General features: G+C 41.2%; 1 protein-coding gene across 1 annotated transcript in view; it reads left to right on the top strand.

Annotated features, from left to right (window-relative positions):
- Positions 1-16,592, top strand: part of slc38a4 (solute carrier family 38 member 4) — a 56,603-nt gene extending 40,011 nt beyond the window's left edge. Inside the window, exons 11-16 of the mRNA XM_079552460.1 lie at positions 590-669; positions 2,590-2,690; positions 2,791-2,915; positions 14,219-14,363; positions 15,315-15,412; positions 15,883-16,592. Coding sequence (XP_079408586.1) covers positions 590-669; positions 2,590-2,690; positions 2,791-2,915; positions 14,219-14,363; positions 15,315-15,412; positions 15,883-15,987 — 654 coding nt within the window. The 3' untranslated portion in view covers positions 15,988-16,592. The remainder of the gene's footprint in view (positions 1-589; positions 670-2,589; positions 2,691-2,790; positions 2,916-14,218; positions 14,364-15,314; positions 15,413-15,882) is intronic.
- Positions 16,593-18,009: the final 1,417 nt, after the last annotated feature.

Genomic DNA, 18,009 nt, shown 5'->3' with positions numbered 1-18,009 from the left:
CGAGTCCCATGTTAACTGATTGGAGAATTGGGGCGGGCACAATTCATGACGGCGCTCACGCGAGCCTCCGGAATAAGGTGAATAGGCAGGTGAATGCTACAAGTGAACTGGAGTAAAGGTTATGATTAAGGTATTTTGGAAGCTATTTAAGTTCTTGAATTGTCTTTTAACCGACTTCTAGCTAAATTTAGATACAAAAATAAGTGATTTCCAAACTTAATGCCGGAAATTGGTGTCTTCTCATTATCATCTGTACCTCTCATGTGCTATTGCATTTGGAAACGCTCTGAAAATATAAACTCTGTTCTCTTTGTCATGTGGGTGTGGATAACAGTACTGTACTTTATTACTGTACTGTAATAAAGTGATAGATTCCCTTAAAAAATGACTGGATAATTGAGCACCTTATGCTAATGTTGGCATAATGAAGTTAGTGAAAAGTCTCGCTAGTCTAAAACGGTACTTGAAATTCACAAAAGCCGACACACAGGCCAAGCGAACGCAGAGTGTATGTCTATTTTGAGCTGTGTTGAGGAATTACAAACATTCGGGCTGTACTTGAAGTCTCATTGTTGTCGTCTTGTTGCAGACTGCCTACACGGTCCCCATCCTGGCCTTCGCTTTTGTGTGTCACCCGGAGGTGCTGCCCATCTACAGCGAGCTCAAAGAGTAAGAAACTGACGAGACCTCGATGTTTCCTCCACTATGGCCCTAGTTAGATTACAATTACTATCACTAAAGTACTACCCAAAGTACTATTTTAATGGACAGTGTTGGGCAAGGTACTTTAAAATTTTTAATTTATTTGGTTAATGTAGATACAGACGGCGTCTCTGGAATCGCCCATATATGGTCATGTTTGAAAACAGTTAAGGGGGAAAACAATTTGGAGAATTATTCAAAAACTACTTTAACAAATGCTGAATTATGAATATAGTTTTCTACTAAATAAAGACACAAAGACATGGGGCGGAGCAAAGTGGTTCAACAGCCCATAAATACATAAATAATGCTAACATGATGCTTCATGTTAGCATCATGCTAATGCTAGCGCTAGCTACGACTGCCGTTTTTTTGCTTCTACTGAACAATCTGCTGTGGGAAAATATTCATATGGACCCGATTTAGACTTGACTTTATTTATGTGTGATGAATAAGTTCATATTCCACTAGAAAACGGCTAAAAAGAGTGAAAAACTGTGTTTCCTAAAAGATTCTGTTTTCCCCCTCGGCGAGGCCACGCCCCCTTCTATGACACGATGCCGTCTGTATCTATGTCAGTCATTACTGGTAGAATCCACATGAAACAAAACTGTTTCATTGTCTTCTCTGTCAGCACATATGAACGAATGTCCAATTATAGATAATATTAGAGACAATATTCAAAAACATGAACGTGACGTGGGCCAATAGAATGGACTTTCATTCAGACATAAAAAAAATAACATGTCAGGTTTGTGAATCCAATCACTACCAAATAATGATGAGGAAAAACATTTGTTAATTTCAGTGTTGTAGATTTCTTACAAAAACTGCATTTCTGCCATAGAGTACCTATTGTATTGGCCCCTGCCCTCCACCTGACATTATGACATCATCACACTCTAAATCGTGAACGCCTCCTACTGGTGGGTTGCAGGTGACATCACAGCGTTCTAAAGGCCTATACTATTATATAGAGGAAAAATTATTTTGTTTTTAAGGACATTTTTGGTCTTGTACAGAGAGATCATGGACCCAGCGACTATATTAATGATACTTTTTTAAATTCATATATTTTCTTTTTAGCTACGACTTGTGAAAGTGTAATGCTGTTAATAGGAAAAACTGGCTCCTGCCCCCGTTGGGTCCATCATCACATTCTAGAACCTGCAACCCAGCAATTGCAAAAGTCGTAGCTAAAAAGAAAATATATGAATTAAAAAATATATAATTAATATCAGTCACTGGGTCCATGATCTCTCTGTACAAGACCAAATATTTCCTCAAAAACAAAAAATAATTTTTCCTCTATATAATAGTATAGGTAGCGCTGTGATGTCACCTGCAACCCGGCAATTCCTAATTTTGAGGACCTAAACTACACGCGCCTGCAGATCTTATACACAAACATCCAGCTTGATTTATTCTGTTCATGCATCAATACAAACCATTTAAATGCTCTTGTAACTTAGTCTAGTTTAATTTATTTGAGCAACTACATTTTCCTGAATTACAAATACACATGAACCAGTCACAGATGCTCAAAAGGAGTCGGCTGAAGCAACAAGCTTATGAATGCCTACCCCTCACTTGAATTGTAAAAAAGTAATATATTTTTGTAACTCTGTACTTTTGTAATACATTACCCCAAACACTGTTAATGGGTGGCATTTATCCTGCCGCCAGCATACTTTCTAGTCAGCCCAGTCCTTGTGAAACCATACAGCAGTTATTGATTGTCACTCACTCCACTCCACGTTGTATATTCACGTCACTTCAGCTTGAGCTTTGACATCCGCCCTCTCCAGAAAGCCTCCCTCCTTTTAATAAACAAACCAAAAAAATAAATAAACCCGCCGTCTGAATGTTTCTTTTCTTTTCTTGCAGTCGCGGCAGGAAAAAGATGCAGAACGTCTCCAACCTGTCCATCTTGGCGATGCTCATCATGTACATGCTGTCGGCCCTGTTTGGATACCTCACCTTTTATGGTAAAGCCAAGTCAAACCTGTCAGAGAGCTGTGACGCCTTCCAAGGTTGTTTTCTCTCGGCGTTTGAATTTTAACGAGGCCGAACGCTGTTGCTTTGCAGACAACGTGGAGGCGGAGTTGCTCCATACGTTCACGAAAGTCTACAAGTTCGACACGATGCTGCTGCTGGTGCGTCTGGCCGTGCTGACCGCGGTGACGCTGACCGTGCCGATTGTGCTATTCCCGGTAAGTCGCTCCCGAGATAACGTGGCTGAGGATTTCTTCACACAGAGGGGGGATGTGGAAGGAGGACGTCAGAGGGGCAGCTAATCTCTGAGGTTTTGGAGAATGAATTTTATGTGCCAGGAAACAGGAGGCCTTGATGAAAACCAGAAAGGAGTTCAATGGGATATAAAGAAACTAAGGGTGGGGAAAATAATGCAGAGGATAGGGTTGGATTGGCAAGATTTCTGTGCCTGTGTGTACGATCTATACCCTGGGAATACCCATGATGCCCTATTCGACATACGGAAGCTTGTAGTTTGTTTAGGGATTAAAAAAAAAAGTTTATTTACGGATCCAACATGGCAGCAGCAGATGTGACGCCATCTTTCGATCAAGCTTTAGAGACCGCGTTCTAAATAGCTTAGCTCGAAAGTTGACAGCGGGTGCGTCATATCGGATACAATACGTGACATCACAACATTCTAAAGAGCCTGTAGTTTAATGGTGCGTTCCAGGCAACATGGTAACTGGTATTTTTCCCACTTGAAAGTTACCAGTTACGTTCAGTGCGTTCCAGGTGATTGAAGTCGTATGTAAACAAAACTGCTAATGCCACAACAGTTAGCTCATACGATGCTAACGTTATATGAACGTTTCTTTAAACCAGATCTAATTGCAAACATGCGAAATAACGTTATGTTGAAAGCTGTGACCAAAAGTAACGTTCACATCACTGATGCAGTGGTTTTGTTACAGTTTTATCATTAGCAGCACTGCTCCACTGGGGGCCGCCATTACTGTCTTCATCTCATATATGAACTCGTAGCAGTCTTCAGGTTTCCGAGTTTACAAGTTGTAATTACCAGTTTGAGCACCATTCCAAGGTATTTTTCTAAGTGGGAAGTGGTAAATTTACCAGTTAACAGTTGCCTGGAACGCATCATAATATCACAGGTTTGTGAATCAAACCTGTGATTCAATCACGATCAAATACTGATGAGGAAAAACATTTGTCAATTTTCGTTTTGGAGATTTCTTACAAAAACTGTATTTCTCCCATAGAGTTGTATTGGCCCTGCCCTCCATCTGACATTATGACATCATCACATTTTAAATCGTGAACGCCACTTATTGATGCGATTGGCTGACGTATGTGCAGATACATATGATAGACATTCGTAGCGCCCAATAAACGGCTATGGACAATCATAAACCACCAAAGCTTGTCCACAAAACGATTTCATTGCAATGTACTGATAGTCCGCAAGTTCCGGAGCCACAACTCTTTTCCCCACGCTTTGAACATCACGGCTTGAACAACGATGCGGCTCATTTATGTATTTTTATGGTCAGGCTGAATATTGCATCATGTTATCAAAAACAATGCACCTACTTTTAACACGAGTGGGTCCAAAAACACTCGGCTATTTCTAAAGAAAGAACTCCGACGTGAGAAAGACGCAATAACAAATCCAAATCCAAACATAAAGTTGTGCGCGTGGACATGATGGAGAACTCACGTGGTTCCTTTCCACTCATCTGACAAACCCTATCGCTGTCTACCTCTGTCCGCAGTGTTTACTGCACACCGGGCGGGGCTGGAGATGCACCTCCTGCACCATAACGTGGCTACTGGGGATAAATAAATGCATTGTATTGTTGTACGTCACTGCTGTCAGTACACAGCTGATGTAAACAAAGAAAGGTGGGAACGAGGTGCTCTGACGTTAAATTCAGTTTAAAAAGCAAATGTAAATACTCACACTAATCCCCATTTGCTTTCAATGTTGTAAACCAATATTAGCTTTGGAATTGCAACTAAATATCTCCCTCTCACTAAACAAGACTTCATTGCACGGCCCATGTTTTGCACTTATAACCTCCATTCGGTAGCAGTACTCCCCCATTATCAATGAAAAATAAATATAGATTTTTTTTTTTCTGTTACTTATAATACAGTATGAATAACCCTATTAGTTTTACTTCTTTTATTTTGTTCCAGATTTTATAAATCTTCGCTTCCTCATTGTGGCTTTGAACAACAATATTGTCAATGTGCCAGTAAAACAGCTTTTATTGCTCAGTGTTGTTCCTCTTTTATCACAAAAAGATAACATGTTGCACTATTCCCATACTTAACTTTTATAGTGTTGATACTGTGGTATTATCCCGGTCTGCAATTTGATTAGATTTTTATTTTATTGTCTCTGTTTAGCGTTTGGCTACAGCCTTTGTCACACCTTCTGATGAGCCTCGCAGCTCCTTTAAACCTCAGGTCAATGTTGTGCTAGTCTCGTCCCACTCGTGCACATAAATTCACACTAAAGTGGAGACTGTCCCCTCGCCCCCTGTTCCTGGCCTATATATGGACATGTGCTAAATTTAGCGTGACAGAACAAAACAGGCAATGGTCCAAAGAAAGTGCCTGGAGGAATTTTACTTTACACTAATCTTTAGACGGAGATTTGATGGGGAAACGTCGCCCAGAGTGAACGAACAAGTCCAGGTGAAACTCGGGGAATTAGAATATCGTTAAAAAGTGCATTCATTTCTGTAATTCAACTTAAACGGTGAAACTAATTTGTGATACAGACTCATTACATGCAAAGTGAGATATGTGTGGCCTTTATTTGTTATAGTTTTGATGAAACAAAGGCTTGGCATATCTCACTTTGCATGTAATGAGTCGATATCACATATTAGTTTCACATTTTAAGTTGAATTACAGAAATGCATGAACTTTTGAGCGATATTCAAATTTTATGAGTTTCACCTGTATGTTGTAGTGGCTCCATAACAAAACAATGCCAAGTGTGAAATGACAAATGAACCCAAAAAGAAAAAAATGAAAGTAAAAACTAGCATGAAAGCTGCAAAAATCTTCTTTCTGAGGAAATCAATTTTTAGTGTCTGTTTAGTTGTAACCATGACAGTTTAGTTATACAGTACTCTGGCAAAATGTTGTTTTATGTAGGCAAAAGATCAAAACTTAGGGGTACATATCGCTAAGCATGATGGGATTAGCAGCAATTGTAATCTAATGGAGATTTGAAAAGTTAAAATACTGGAGTTATTGTTCACATTAAAACACTTGGACACCACAGTGTGTTTTTACCAGCAGCTAACGGAGCTCCAAAGATTTTTTTCTCCACTTTTTATACTGTTTTTAGCTAGTCTATGGAAATGTTTGCTAACAGCTGCAAAGATGGCGGATCTCCATGGTAACTGTGGAATCAGTGACATCAGCAGGAGGCAGAAAGTGATCAAGAAAAAATAAGATTAGACTAAAACAGGGGTAGGCAACGTCAGGCCCGGGGGCCAAAACCGGCCCTCCATCATCAAACTCTGGCCCTCGAGATGATTTTGAGAAATATTATGACCCAAATCAGAGATCAAATGCCTGTTAAAGTACTCTAGAAATGTGAAAAAGGCCATAATCCTAAAAGAATAATCATCTAAAGGAAGAAATGACTTGAATTAAGAGATTAAATCTAAAGTTTGAGTAGATTTGGTCTGGCCTTAGAGCAGATAAAAACCTATTCTTGCCAATGGAACAAGCACAAATCTTTTCTTAATTCTGATTATTTTGTATAATTTCAAGTGAAAAATAAATATTTTCTACAGTAAAAGTTAATTTGTCTGATTTCCAGTGAGATTTCTATTTGTTCCATTGGCATAAGCCTTTTTATGTGATTTAGATTAGTTCAAACCGACACAAATATAACATTAAAAAAAAACTTTATTCAAGCGATTTTAAGTAATTTATCTAATTTAAGACGGCCATTTTTCCAGTATATATGACAACACTGGCATATGTAGAAAGTCATGCTTTACTTCAATTGGAGGGTCCGGCCCTTGGTCTTTTGACGATGAAGAAATCTGGCCCTCCACCGAGGAAACTTGCCGACCCCTGGACTAAAACTAGCGATTATAAGTGTAAAACTACAACTACAAATGTGGTCTTGTTGTGGCTTAAGGTGCAAGAGCAAGAGGAATGACATTTAAGACGATAAAATAAGGTTTATTCCATATTTCCAACAACAGTTAGACACATGTTTATGGTTACTATGACAACAGCAGCCAAGCCCGGAATGCTTACCAACAATTAAAGGGTCTGTAGCTGCTGCAGAACCGATATTCCCCCACATTTTAACTCGTGATGCAGTTGTATCAAACCACCACCGAGGGGCGCCAGAGTCCAGACAGTGACACACAAACGCTGACAGGGGGTGATGCAGCAGCAGCGACTCGTGATACATGTCAATGACACAGCAGTTCCCACTCACGACATCACAACGCTGTCTTATCGTGTGTTCATATTTACAGTTTATACTAATCACCTACGCATTAGGGCAAGCCTTTGTTTGACCCCGTGTGGATGCTGTAGTTTGGGAAAGTTTTGTCAAGGTCGCTTTACATCCTTTGTGCAATGATGAATGATTAGTATTAGTCGTATAGTACATTTCTGCCTTTTAGACCTTGCATTTATCGATATAGTTGGTTATCTTTGTTTGAGCCTTGTGTCTATACCAGTTGTTAATATGCAGCTCATTTTTATTTTTGATTTCCCAATGAGGTAGGACTCCTGTTTGCTGTATGGCTTTTGAATACAATAAATGTGTTACGATGACCCGTTGTCCCCCGTCCGCCCTTGCCTCACGCCGTCACCTGCCTGTCCTTTTTTCGCCGGGCGCCCTCCGTTGCGAGTCAGGCGGAGAGAGCGGAGGGTCCGCTGCAGTGGAAGTTTACAGGGCTGACGCGTGACAATGGAAAAAGCCAGTCCTGGAGGTTGAGGGAGGGGTTGGAAGGGTGGAGTCGAAGCCGGGGGGCCGACCCGGGAACGCTGGCACAAGGATTTCACTGTTTGGACAAAAGATCCCGTGTCAGATAGTGCTCCAAGTCAAGCGATTCCTCAGCGTTTGCAAGGGCTCGCGCTCCGCTAACCCAGTAGTGCTCCCTGATCAAACATGTCAGTGTGTTTTGATGATGTCACGTTGTCACCAGACTCTTCTTGATCACTTCAGGGCTCGGGTTGCCTCTATTTTAAACTGTGTCACTGCACTCTATGTCAGCACAGCCAGTTTAGTGTTTAGTCAATACTAATGAATAAAAAGATAATAGCTTGTGCTGACTAGATGTAAATGTTTCGCCAGCATTGGAGAAATACAGTTGTCTGAGAGTATTGAGAGAGGGCTGTCTGATGGAAGCCGCATCACTGGCACATGACAAGGTGTAGACTAAAAATGGATTAAAGACAAATAGACATGTAAGGACATTTTAAAGTTCAGGGTGTAGGTAAATGCACATCCCAGAAAGTAAGGAGTTAAAAGCTTTTGAACAGGTTATAATAAGCTTAAAGGGATATTTCAGATTTTTGACATAGGGCCTCATTTCCTCCCCTCCTGGAACTGACATCTTAACGTGGTGGAGGGGTTTGAGCACCTGAATGATCCTGGGAGCTCTGTTGTCGGGGGGCTTCGTGCCCCTGGTAGGGTCTCCCAGGGAAAACAGGTCCTATAGGTGACGGGTCAGACAAAGAGCGGTTCAGAAGCTCCTTATGAGAGAACAACAGGCCTGGTTTGAACCATGAGGCCGTCTTGTGGACCCACCACCTGCAGGAGGAGCCATAGGGGCTGGTGCAATGTGATTTGGGCAGCTCTAGCACTACCCCCACAACCCTGCAACGGACAAGTGGAAGAAGATGGATGGAGGGCCTCATTTCCTAGTTATCCAGAGTGTTGTTGATTTCTGGAGATTTTTTTTTTTAATTTATGCAGTCCTTATATTTGAAGAGTTTAGTGGTGCTAGGCTAGTGCTAGGCTAGCACATGTCTATGGTAACTAGTAGCCTGCATTAAAAACAGTCTGACCCAAGCACACTGCGCCTGAGGCAAATCACTTATAACACCAGACAACCTATATGTCTGTGTTGACTGAATAGTTTTTGAGATATAACCATTTTGCATTTAAAATAACTTATATTTGAGCAGCATCAGGTTGTAAACTATGCAGCAGCTGAGTGATCTGCTAGGTTACCGGCTCGACAGTAGTTTGTTTACCTGCGGCCGACATTACTACATTACTACACGCTTTCTACAAATCAGATATGGCAACGTTTGGAGGATGATTTTGAAGAGGTTTTTATATATCTCCAGAAATCAACAACACTGGATAGCTAGGAAAAGAGGCCCTATGTCACAAATCCATCCTTTTTAAGGATTCCGAATCGCCGAAATGACTAATCCAGCACTGAGATTTAAATACTGATCTCTGAGTGGCTGGGAAGTATTGATTGTTCATTGTGACTTCACTTACGATAAGCAGTTAAAACGCTAACGATGAAGATGAACCGACCACTTATGTAATCTCCACGAGTGATGCAGACTGATGATTCATTGCCTTTATCCCTTATATACTGTGTGTTCTTACAGGTACAATCAATATGTACTTTGAGCGGCAAGAGTTATTGTCTCATGGTTTCCAAAGAAGATGGTCACTCACTCTGGCCCGGCCTTATTTTGTTTCTCCATTTTAGAAAACCCAATCATTAATACAATAGGACGTTTGGTATCGCCGGCATGCTTAATCTGTATTTATTTATGTTTTCTTGTGACGCAGAGTAAGATCAAGAATGTACTGCAGTGTGGCTTTAGGTGCTCATAAGTACTTTTAAAAAGCTTGACCTATACCCAGATTTCATTACAAGGCTGCAACCTTCTAGCGAAGCACAAACGCAGGTGTCTCCTTAAATCCACCCTGACATTTCCCTCGCTCTGTCCTCGAATCCCTTTGCCCTTCATTTTGTCAGAGAGAACCGCTCGACCTTCAGCTGGAGGTGAGCTTTGTCTCTGCGAGCCTGCGTCCTTGGTTGCCGTCTCTCTCTGTGTGTGTGTGTGTGTGTGTGTGTGTGTTTGTGTGTGCCAGCGTGGTTAGCGTTTCAGCGGGTGCAGTCACGTGAAGGGAGATGCGCAAAGGCCACACGGGGCTTTGGCTGGATACAGCACATAATGAAAGGCTTTAGACATGGAGACAGACATGGCCCAGTTCTCATGCTCCGAGCAGCCAGCGAGTCTATACCAAAAGCATTACTTATGATGTCCTACTTTCTAAAGATAAGTTACTGGTAAGACACTTCGTCCACTTTGCCCCAAAGAGATAGTATTCACGTCCTGGTATCAGACTTGTAACCCGTCTTTTTAAAAGTAATTTTCAAGTTGATCAAACGGAGGACTTGGCACTTGACTCGGATCTGTGAGTTTCTAAGGGGGAAGTGATTCATGACTCAACTTTAGGTTCAGGCTAGAGAAGGCTTGACCTCAAGTCCTTGACACTACCAAGGACTTGAGAGCTTGGAAGCGCCAAGTATGTTCATAAATCTTGTTTTTGAATATACTCATTCACTACGAAGAATTGAAATGATGGATGGGCTGGATTTGTGACTTCTGTTTTAGGTGAGCGAGAGTCAACTGGGACTAAGCCACAGACTGTATTTTAATTACTCTGACTTGCACATTCAGTTCTTCAAACTATTCCTAAGTGACTCGGACTCAAACATTGAGGACTTGTGCTCAGTCCAGGCATGTCCCAAAAACTCAGTGGTTACTCTCTATCACATTTTTCGTGCGTCCCATTGCATTTTTCTGTAACCAAGGACAATTTTATATTCACGACGTTCAAAGGTGGTCGAAAAACAGCCAAAAGCCTGCAGTGCCCTTGAGTGGCCAGTAGGGCTTCTGTCACTGTCTGCTCTTGTTCTCTTCTGGAGCATATTTTGAGCATCATTCTTTTGTGTGTTTGCACATGACTGTCTGTGGATATTTAAGGCTTATAGGAACTGTCCCCAATGCAGCTGCAGCCAGTTTCTTTTCACACTCTCACTTTCAATAAATGACTGAGAAACCAGTGGGCTGTGGGCTGCAAGATCATATTTCTGCTTCTGCAAGAGAATTAGCTTAGTTTCTGTTGTTTTTAATGTACATTTGAGAGAAAGTAAAGAAATACTGTGTAAAATTGGGCCTGGAAAATGCAAGACCTTGGGTTAATTCTTTCTGAAATTTGCCTTGAAAGGCCGTCAAGTATTGTAACTTCCTCTTTTTTTCTGCCTCATGTTTATGTTGCTACCTTATTGCTTTGTTGATATACACACTGAAATTCTTGGCTGAAGTTTTACAAAAGGTCTTTTTATGGCAAGAACAGGGCTTACAGTCTCTTTGTTGCCATTAGGTTTAATTTAATCAAAGTAAAGAAACTAACTTATTGTGTAGCCTTGCCATTGTTTTGGCAATAGAAAATGTAAATGATCTGGTTTTATCCCTTTATATCTGCTAAAAGCACCGCAGTATTTATCAAATTGTTGTGATAGATTATGTGTATTGGTCCCAACCTAAACCGATGGTGTCCTTGAGGTGAACTGTCCACACCGGTTCAGTCCAGGTCAGACTGGCTGGCTCTGGTCCCTGTACTGCCCATGTGTTAGCTACTGTTTGTATGTGTATGTCAAGGCCTTTTTAGGCAGCAGCCAAATATGTGCAAATATCACCAAAGCAGCCTCCGACTCCCAACAAGCGCGCCCAGTAGTTTAAACCCGCCTTGTGAAATGTCCCATCCGCGCTCGACTTTTCCATTCAGCCACTTATGCAACTTGGCACTGCAGACGAGTTGTACGAGGGGGTTTGTAAAGCGCTGTGCTCTTAGATAATGCCACGATCCTCACAAGAACCTTTTCCGAGGCCCTTTTGTTGGCAGCGGCTGACGCAGAGGTGGAGATAGTCCCAGGATAGAGAGGTCTTTGGGTTCAGCTTGACAGTGCAGAAAATCCACTCGATGTGATTTTATGTGCGCCCTGATCCCACTCGTTCTGGGACAGTTTATCTGGAGTTATTAGGGCGGGCATGTGATCTGGCACCTGAGAAGAATCCTCAGCCGTAAACTGTGTTAAAGGTGAATGTACATGCAGTGGTTTATGTCGGTCAAGCTACGCTGTGGATCATAGTTCATACCCAGTGACTGGTGTTTATTCAGCATTAGTTTCAATTGGGTTAATTAGGATCATCTGATAGTGATGATTATATATTCTTATAGTCTGCTGCCTTCCTTCCTGTTGCTGTGGCGTGTCTGGTCAGTTTTTGGATTTAAACAGTTTTTATCCCATGCACTAATAATATACACAATAGTATACTGTACATAGTGTTAGGGTTGTAACATTAATTGCTATATTTAGTAGTAGTAGTAGTAGTAGTAGTAGTAGTAGTAGTAGTAGTAGTAGTAGTAGTAGTTTAATTTCTTCGAGATCTTACAAATTATACAATAAGAAAAGCGTGTACTTTAAGTATTTAAGTGCTATATTGACTTATTGTTCAATAAATGCCTAAAAATACATTTTTAGGCTCAATATGTGTTGTCTGTACATTTCTTTTACATTTTCTACCGGAAGCAAGTTGTGTTTCATGTTTATTGCGGATTATTTTAAAGCAGCACTAAGTAACTCTTGCCCCTAGAGGCCATAAGCGCCACTGCAGGTGTCGTAGCATATTACGTTTTTTACTCATTAATTGTCCGTGAGAGTAAATACTACGCTGACAGAAAAGACAAAGGGAGAGAGGGATATTGTACATCCAATTACACAATGGAGATCTTTTTTTTCACTCAAACTTAAAAATAAATACTGTGTAAGTGGCGCTAGCCTGCTGTTAGCTCTGCCCGTTAGTGGTGACTCCTTTGGGGACTCCTACCCGGTGGCAGCGAAGTTGCAATTGTAGTTTTTTTGGCCAGAAACACCAGGGGGAGATGAAAGACCCTCCAATCATCTCAGTAGCACATGTAACACCCCCAGAGAGACCAAGAAAAGGATTTATTAAGCTAAAGTCTAAGTTACTTAGAAAGTACTTTTTGAATAGAGCTTCACTAAGCTTTAGAGTTTGTTTCTGTGACATTTAAAGTACTTCAACAACATCCCAATATTTTCTTGTATAGAATAGATAGAACTTTTTCATTATTATTGTGAGGCCTATATAGTGTATATCAGGGGTCACCAACCTTATTTCAGCTGAGGGCTACTTTAAGAGCATTAAGTTGTTCGAGGGCTACCAGTTAAAAACAAATCCTAAAGACTTAAACGTACACTGTTCACTTATAGGATATTGACCCCATATTATATTAAAATAGCTTTATTTTAAACTCATACTAAGTCACAAGAACCAAATAACTGTAATTTTAAGAATTAGATTCAAGAAAATGAAGTGTTTTACACTTTAGAAAAAGTCCCAAGGGCTATTGGACATGCCCCAAAGGGCCCCTGGTGACCCCTGGTGTATATATAGGGGGGAACTCAGAGACATACTTTTTTCTCTATACACAATAGTCCCATTTCCCTCAACCACTACTCTTTTAAATCCCACTTCAGTTGTCAGTCCAGTTCATTGTTTGTTGTGACTGGTGCACCTGCCTCTCACACATGCGTCCGGCAGCTATAAGAGGAAGTCAAAATGTCTGACGGGAAACTTCTCTCGGCCAAAACAAACCCAAGACCACACCTGTGCCATACAAATAAACGTGCATTGCCTTGCCACACCTCCCCCCCCCCCCCCCCCAACCAAACATCCGGTCCCGCCTCCGTCACTACTCCGCGGCTGATGCAACCACATGGCTCTGTTGCACTTACAGGAGTTAATCCCGTGACTCTGAATGGGTGCAGCAAGCCCCGCCCATTTGAACCTTTTCCCTCTCGCGGCCGGTCACAGTCGTCGAGCTTTCACCTGCAACCTTTCCCCCAGTAAGGGCTCAACTTCTGCAGGGCGCCTTAGCGCACACAATAAACCCAGTCACTCATGGCGTCGGAAGGAGAGACACTGAACTTCAGACTGTGGGAATGAGGCCCAGGGACTGTATTAGCTGCAGTATATCAACCAGCCACAGCGCTAATTCCTCTAACCTGTATAAGAAATCTAATTGAAAGCAAGTTGTCTAATTGGGTTACTGCGTGTGGCCCCGTTTACATGCAAAGGAAAGTGTAGGTAAAGTGCAAACATGGCTCTTGGTGAATTGCAGCTTAGAGTTGGTGTACATTGACAAAAGTTGTTCCTACTGTTTCAAAAAGGGTAAAGAAAATACCAGAGAGAACGTTTTATTTGGATTATTTTATCTTGTGTGTTGTCTACTGTAAATAGCCATAGGTGCTGTTGTGATGGAAAGCCAATTGCTGTGATACACTCTATATCTACACACTATTAAATGCATTGTGTGCTTGGAAATTCATGTCAATGTTTTCTTGCAACCAAATATATACGAAAGAACACAGTCAATGTGACCCGTTTTTTTTCCCTGCAGATCCGCTCGTCCATCACCACTCTGCTGTTCAGCGGTCGGGAGTTCAGCTGGATCAGACATTTGCTCATCGCGGCCGGGATCCTGGCCTTCAACAACCTCCTGGTGATCTTCGTGCCCACCATCAGAGACATCTTCGGCTTCATTGGTGAGCGCTGCAACCCATTTCAGCATCACCGGGTTTCAAAAATGTGAGGGGAGGACGACTGATTTAGTTGGTTAAGTAGACAAGTGTCACTCCGGTCTGCCGTTCATGGATCCATAGATTGGTAAGAGGTCTAGCGCCAAACCGGATGTGCGTCAGCGTCCGCCATGATAAGAAGCCTCCGAATAGTGCTGTCAGTTAGTCAGGAAGGAGTTAGGAAAAGGGGTTTCAGTGCTAACTATCATAGCCACTTTAGCATAGGGACCTCTGATGCTAACTAACCAGTGATTAGGAGCCATGTGCCATCCCATAAGCCACCGTCCTAAATGTGATGGCTCATCTGGATTTTTCTATTTTTTTTTCTCCTTAAATGTCTTTATTTGAACACTATGTTGTTGCACATGCAATAGAGTAGGTGGCGGCATGCGCTTTGGTTTGGCCAGCAGTCTGCCAATAACCTTAAAGAAGAAGAACAGTAGCTGTTAGAGATCTAACAGTTGACGCCATGAAAGGTTAAGGATCCGGAGCTAGGGTTCGGACATAAAGGCTATAATTTGATGATTTTGGACACGGCTGTAAATTTTAATCCACATTCTGAAAGCGACCTTGCAGTTGTTATGCAGCCTTCAAAGTGGAACATTCATTCAGTGCAAAGCAGTTCAGGAGTAAGTTTTATGAAACATTGGTTCAAACAGATTGAGAGCTTGAAGTGCGTCAGCTGCGGAGTCTCGTGAGCCTTTTGTGAGCAGTGGACCTCACGTTTTTGAGCACATGTGCCCAATTCTAGTGCAAAATACAGTATTTCACTGCTTCTCACTCATTGTCTTTCAGTGACAAGACAGTGCACTCAAAGTCCCACTACTGTGCCCCTTATAGATAAACAAACATGTCATTCAGATTCTGCTTCTGTCTCAACACTGTCCAGTGGCCAATTATTTTTTTGCGTCATTTCAGGGGCCTCTGCTGCTACGATGCTCATCTTTATTTTGCCCTCTGCTTTCTACCTGCGTTTGGTCAAGACGAAACCCATGAACTCACCGCAGAAAATCGGGGTAAGTGCATTTGGAGAAATTACATAAAGCATTGATGGTTAAGCCACATGCACACGCCTATGACATGTGTGAGTTAAGTACATTAGTAGTGGTTAACACACCTTCCTCTTAGTATTTGGTCCTAAATTCAAGAAAGTGTCATACTTGGTAAATACTTGGTGCTCTTGTTAAATAAATTGGCCATATCTCCCATAAAATACAAAGACACACAAATGCATCTTGTGCTTAGCTCCATATGTATACACAATCATCATGGAGGTTTCTGGCTATAATTAAAAATATGTACATTATGTTCCCCTTTGGTCCCCTGAAAAAAGATTCAGAAATCTTAGCCGTTAAATAAATCCTGAAAACAAACATCTACCCTTTTTGTTTTTTCCCAGTGTATAATTACCCTATGCCTCAGTAAACAGCGTAGCCTCCTGTCGTGCATCACCATCCCTGACTGTGTTTGTGTCGTCTCTCCGCAGGCCGCCATCTTCCTCGTGGTGGGAATCATCTTCATGATCGGCAGCTTGTCACTCATCGTGCTCGACTGGGTGCACAACCCTCCAGGCTCCGGTGGCAGCCACTAAAAACCCCCCTTCCCCCCCTTTACTGAAAACTCGAACCATGCAGCGAAAACCAATCACCTCTTTTTTGGGAGCCAGCCTTGTTGCTACGTCAAGCTAACCAGGCTTCTATGTACTACATTATACATGGTTACAGTATTGACTCAAATGCTGCACTGGGAAGACATCGAAACATATCACTGGAGATTAAATAGAAAAAAAAAAAGAAACATTTTGTTGCGGCAAAGGATGTGCAACAGTTATACACATCCCTAGAGAGTGGGATACATCCAACATGGCGTCTATACCACCGACAAGACGGCTATGGCGAACAAGAACCCTACTTTATCCAGCTATGAAGAGACTACGGGCACCAGTGAATATGTCCCTCCTGTGCACTTGAAGACATTTGGAAACTCTATGGAAAGTCCATCGAGACACAAACAAAGCACTTCTTTAGCGTTACACTTTGAGCACATGTGAAGCAGCCAATCACAAAGCAAGGATCAGGGCGGTGTTACTGCCACGAAGAAGCCAGTCAATGTAAATGTGTAGAGTGCAGTTCTCAAACTTTTGACACCAAGTGCAACCTCAAAGAATATTTGGCCTTCAAAGTACCAACAAACGTACGACGAAACCGAGTCAAGAGGATCTAAAATAGACCTAATTTATGCTTTAATGAATTACAAAAATATAAAGGTTTAAAGTTGACATATCATGCAAAATCAACCAAACCATGTTGTATTGTCTCGTCAAAGACATACCTGGAGTTGTGTTTCACTACATCGACCCAGTTTTGAGTAATCCTTGAGCAAAGCTGTTCTATTCAGCTGTTTTTTCTTCTACGGTGTCAGCGCTTCGCTCTGTACTTCCTGGATATGAAACTGTCCTAGCTCGCGTTTTAAAGTCCATAATCCAACATATATTGGTTCTGAACAGTTCTGCTCAGAGTGTGTGTATCACGCTGCTGAAGCTTTAAACCGCACAGTAAATCGAAACAGGAAGTGTTTTTTATTAATAGTTATCCTTACAGCAGCCAGCAGGAGGAGTCCTACTCAAAGTCTTCACCAGCTCTAGTGCTATTCCTATTTCATTCTTACAGAGTCATAATTTCAAATGATAAAACGTCAAAAAAACCAATTCTTAAGCACCCAAAGTAATGTTTTAAAGTCTATTTTTTATGCATGATATGTCCACTTTCAAACTGCAAATGACCCGGAGTACCACCACCAACTTTGAGAACCACTGCACTAAAGCAAAAACTAACATTATTGGCGGCTGTGGCTCAGTTTTTTTTCCTTCTTTTTATACAGATACTTTTAATGGACTCTTGAACAGCAGCAAAAAAAATAAAGATTATTATTTTTTTGTTATGTTATGCCAATCCGGCTCAGGAATTTTAGAAAATGATTAAATCACTGATTTTGCCGTATAGACACCAGCCAAGTACAATCAATCATTAGTGCCATAAGAAGCTCACTGATTGTCATCCTTTGAATTAATAATGTATTTAAAGAATTGAATTGTTGGTGTTGTTTTTGTATATTTTTCTAAACTGAAACAATTAGTTTTAGAAGCTAACTATTATAAGATCAGTAGTTTAACAGACTGATTTTCCCATTATCTCTGATGTCAAATTGTTGTTAAAGGTTCAACGGCAAAACACACCGGAACAAATTTTATTTATGTTAAATGGGTAAAAAAAAAAATGTACCTCATCGTGTGTGAGCAAACAAATGATCAGAACATTCGGCTGAACATTGGTCTCTAAGGTGCAATGTGCTGCATATTTTGAATCTAACTAGAAATAGAACCTTCAACATTGCAAATTGAGTGGAAAATCGATAAATAACATGGTGGACTGTCCACTATAACATACACCAGACGTATATGCTTCTAGAATGTGAAGATAATTGTCCCAACTCATTAGTTTTAAAGTCAAGATTTAAATATATAGAATTGCCCGAGTACTTGCTGCAGCCACAACTGACACAGTAGAGTTAGCATTTATTTAGAAATGATTTAGCATCGTGCCTTTTTTTTATT

The sequence above is a fragment of the Gobius niger genome (genome assembly GCF_951799975.1).
Source record: "Gobius niger genome assembly, chromosome: 2".
NCBI classification, from domain to species: Eukaryota; Metazoa; Chordata; class Actinopteri; order Gobiiformes; family Gobiidae; genus Gobius; species Gobius niger.
This window is presented reverse-complemented; position numbering and strand designations above follow the sequence as displayed.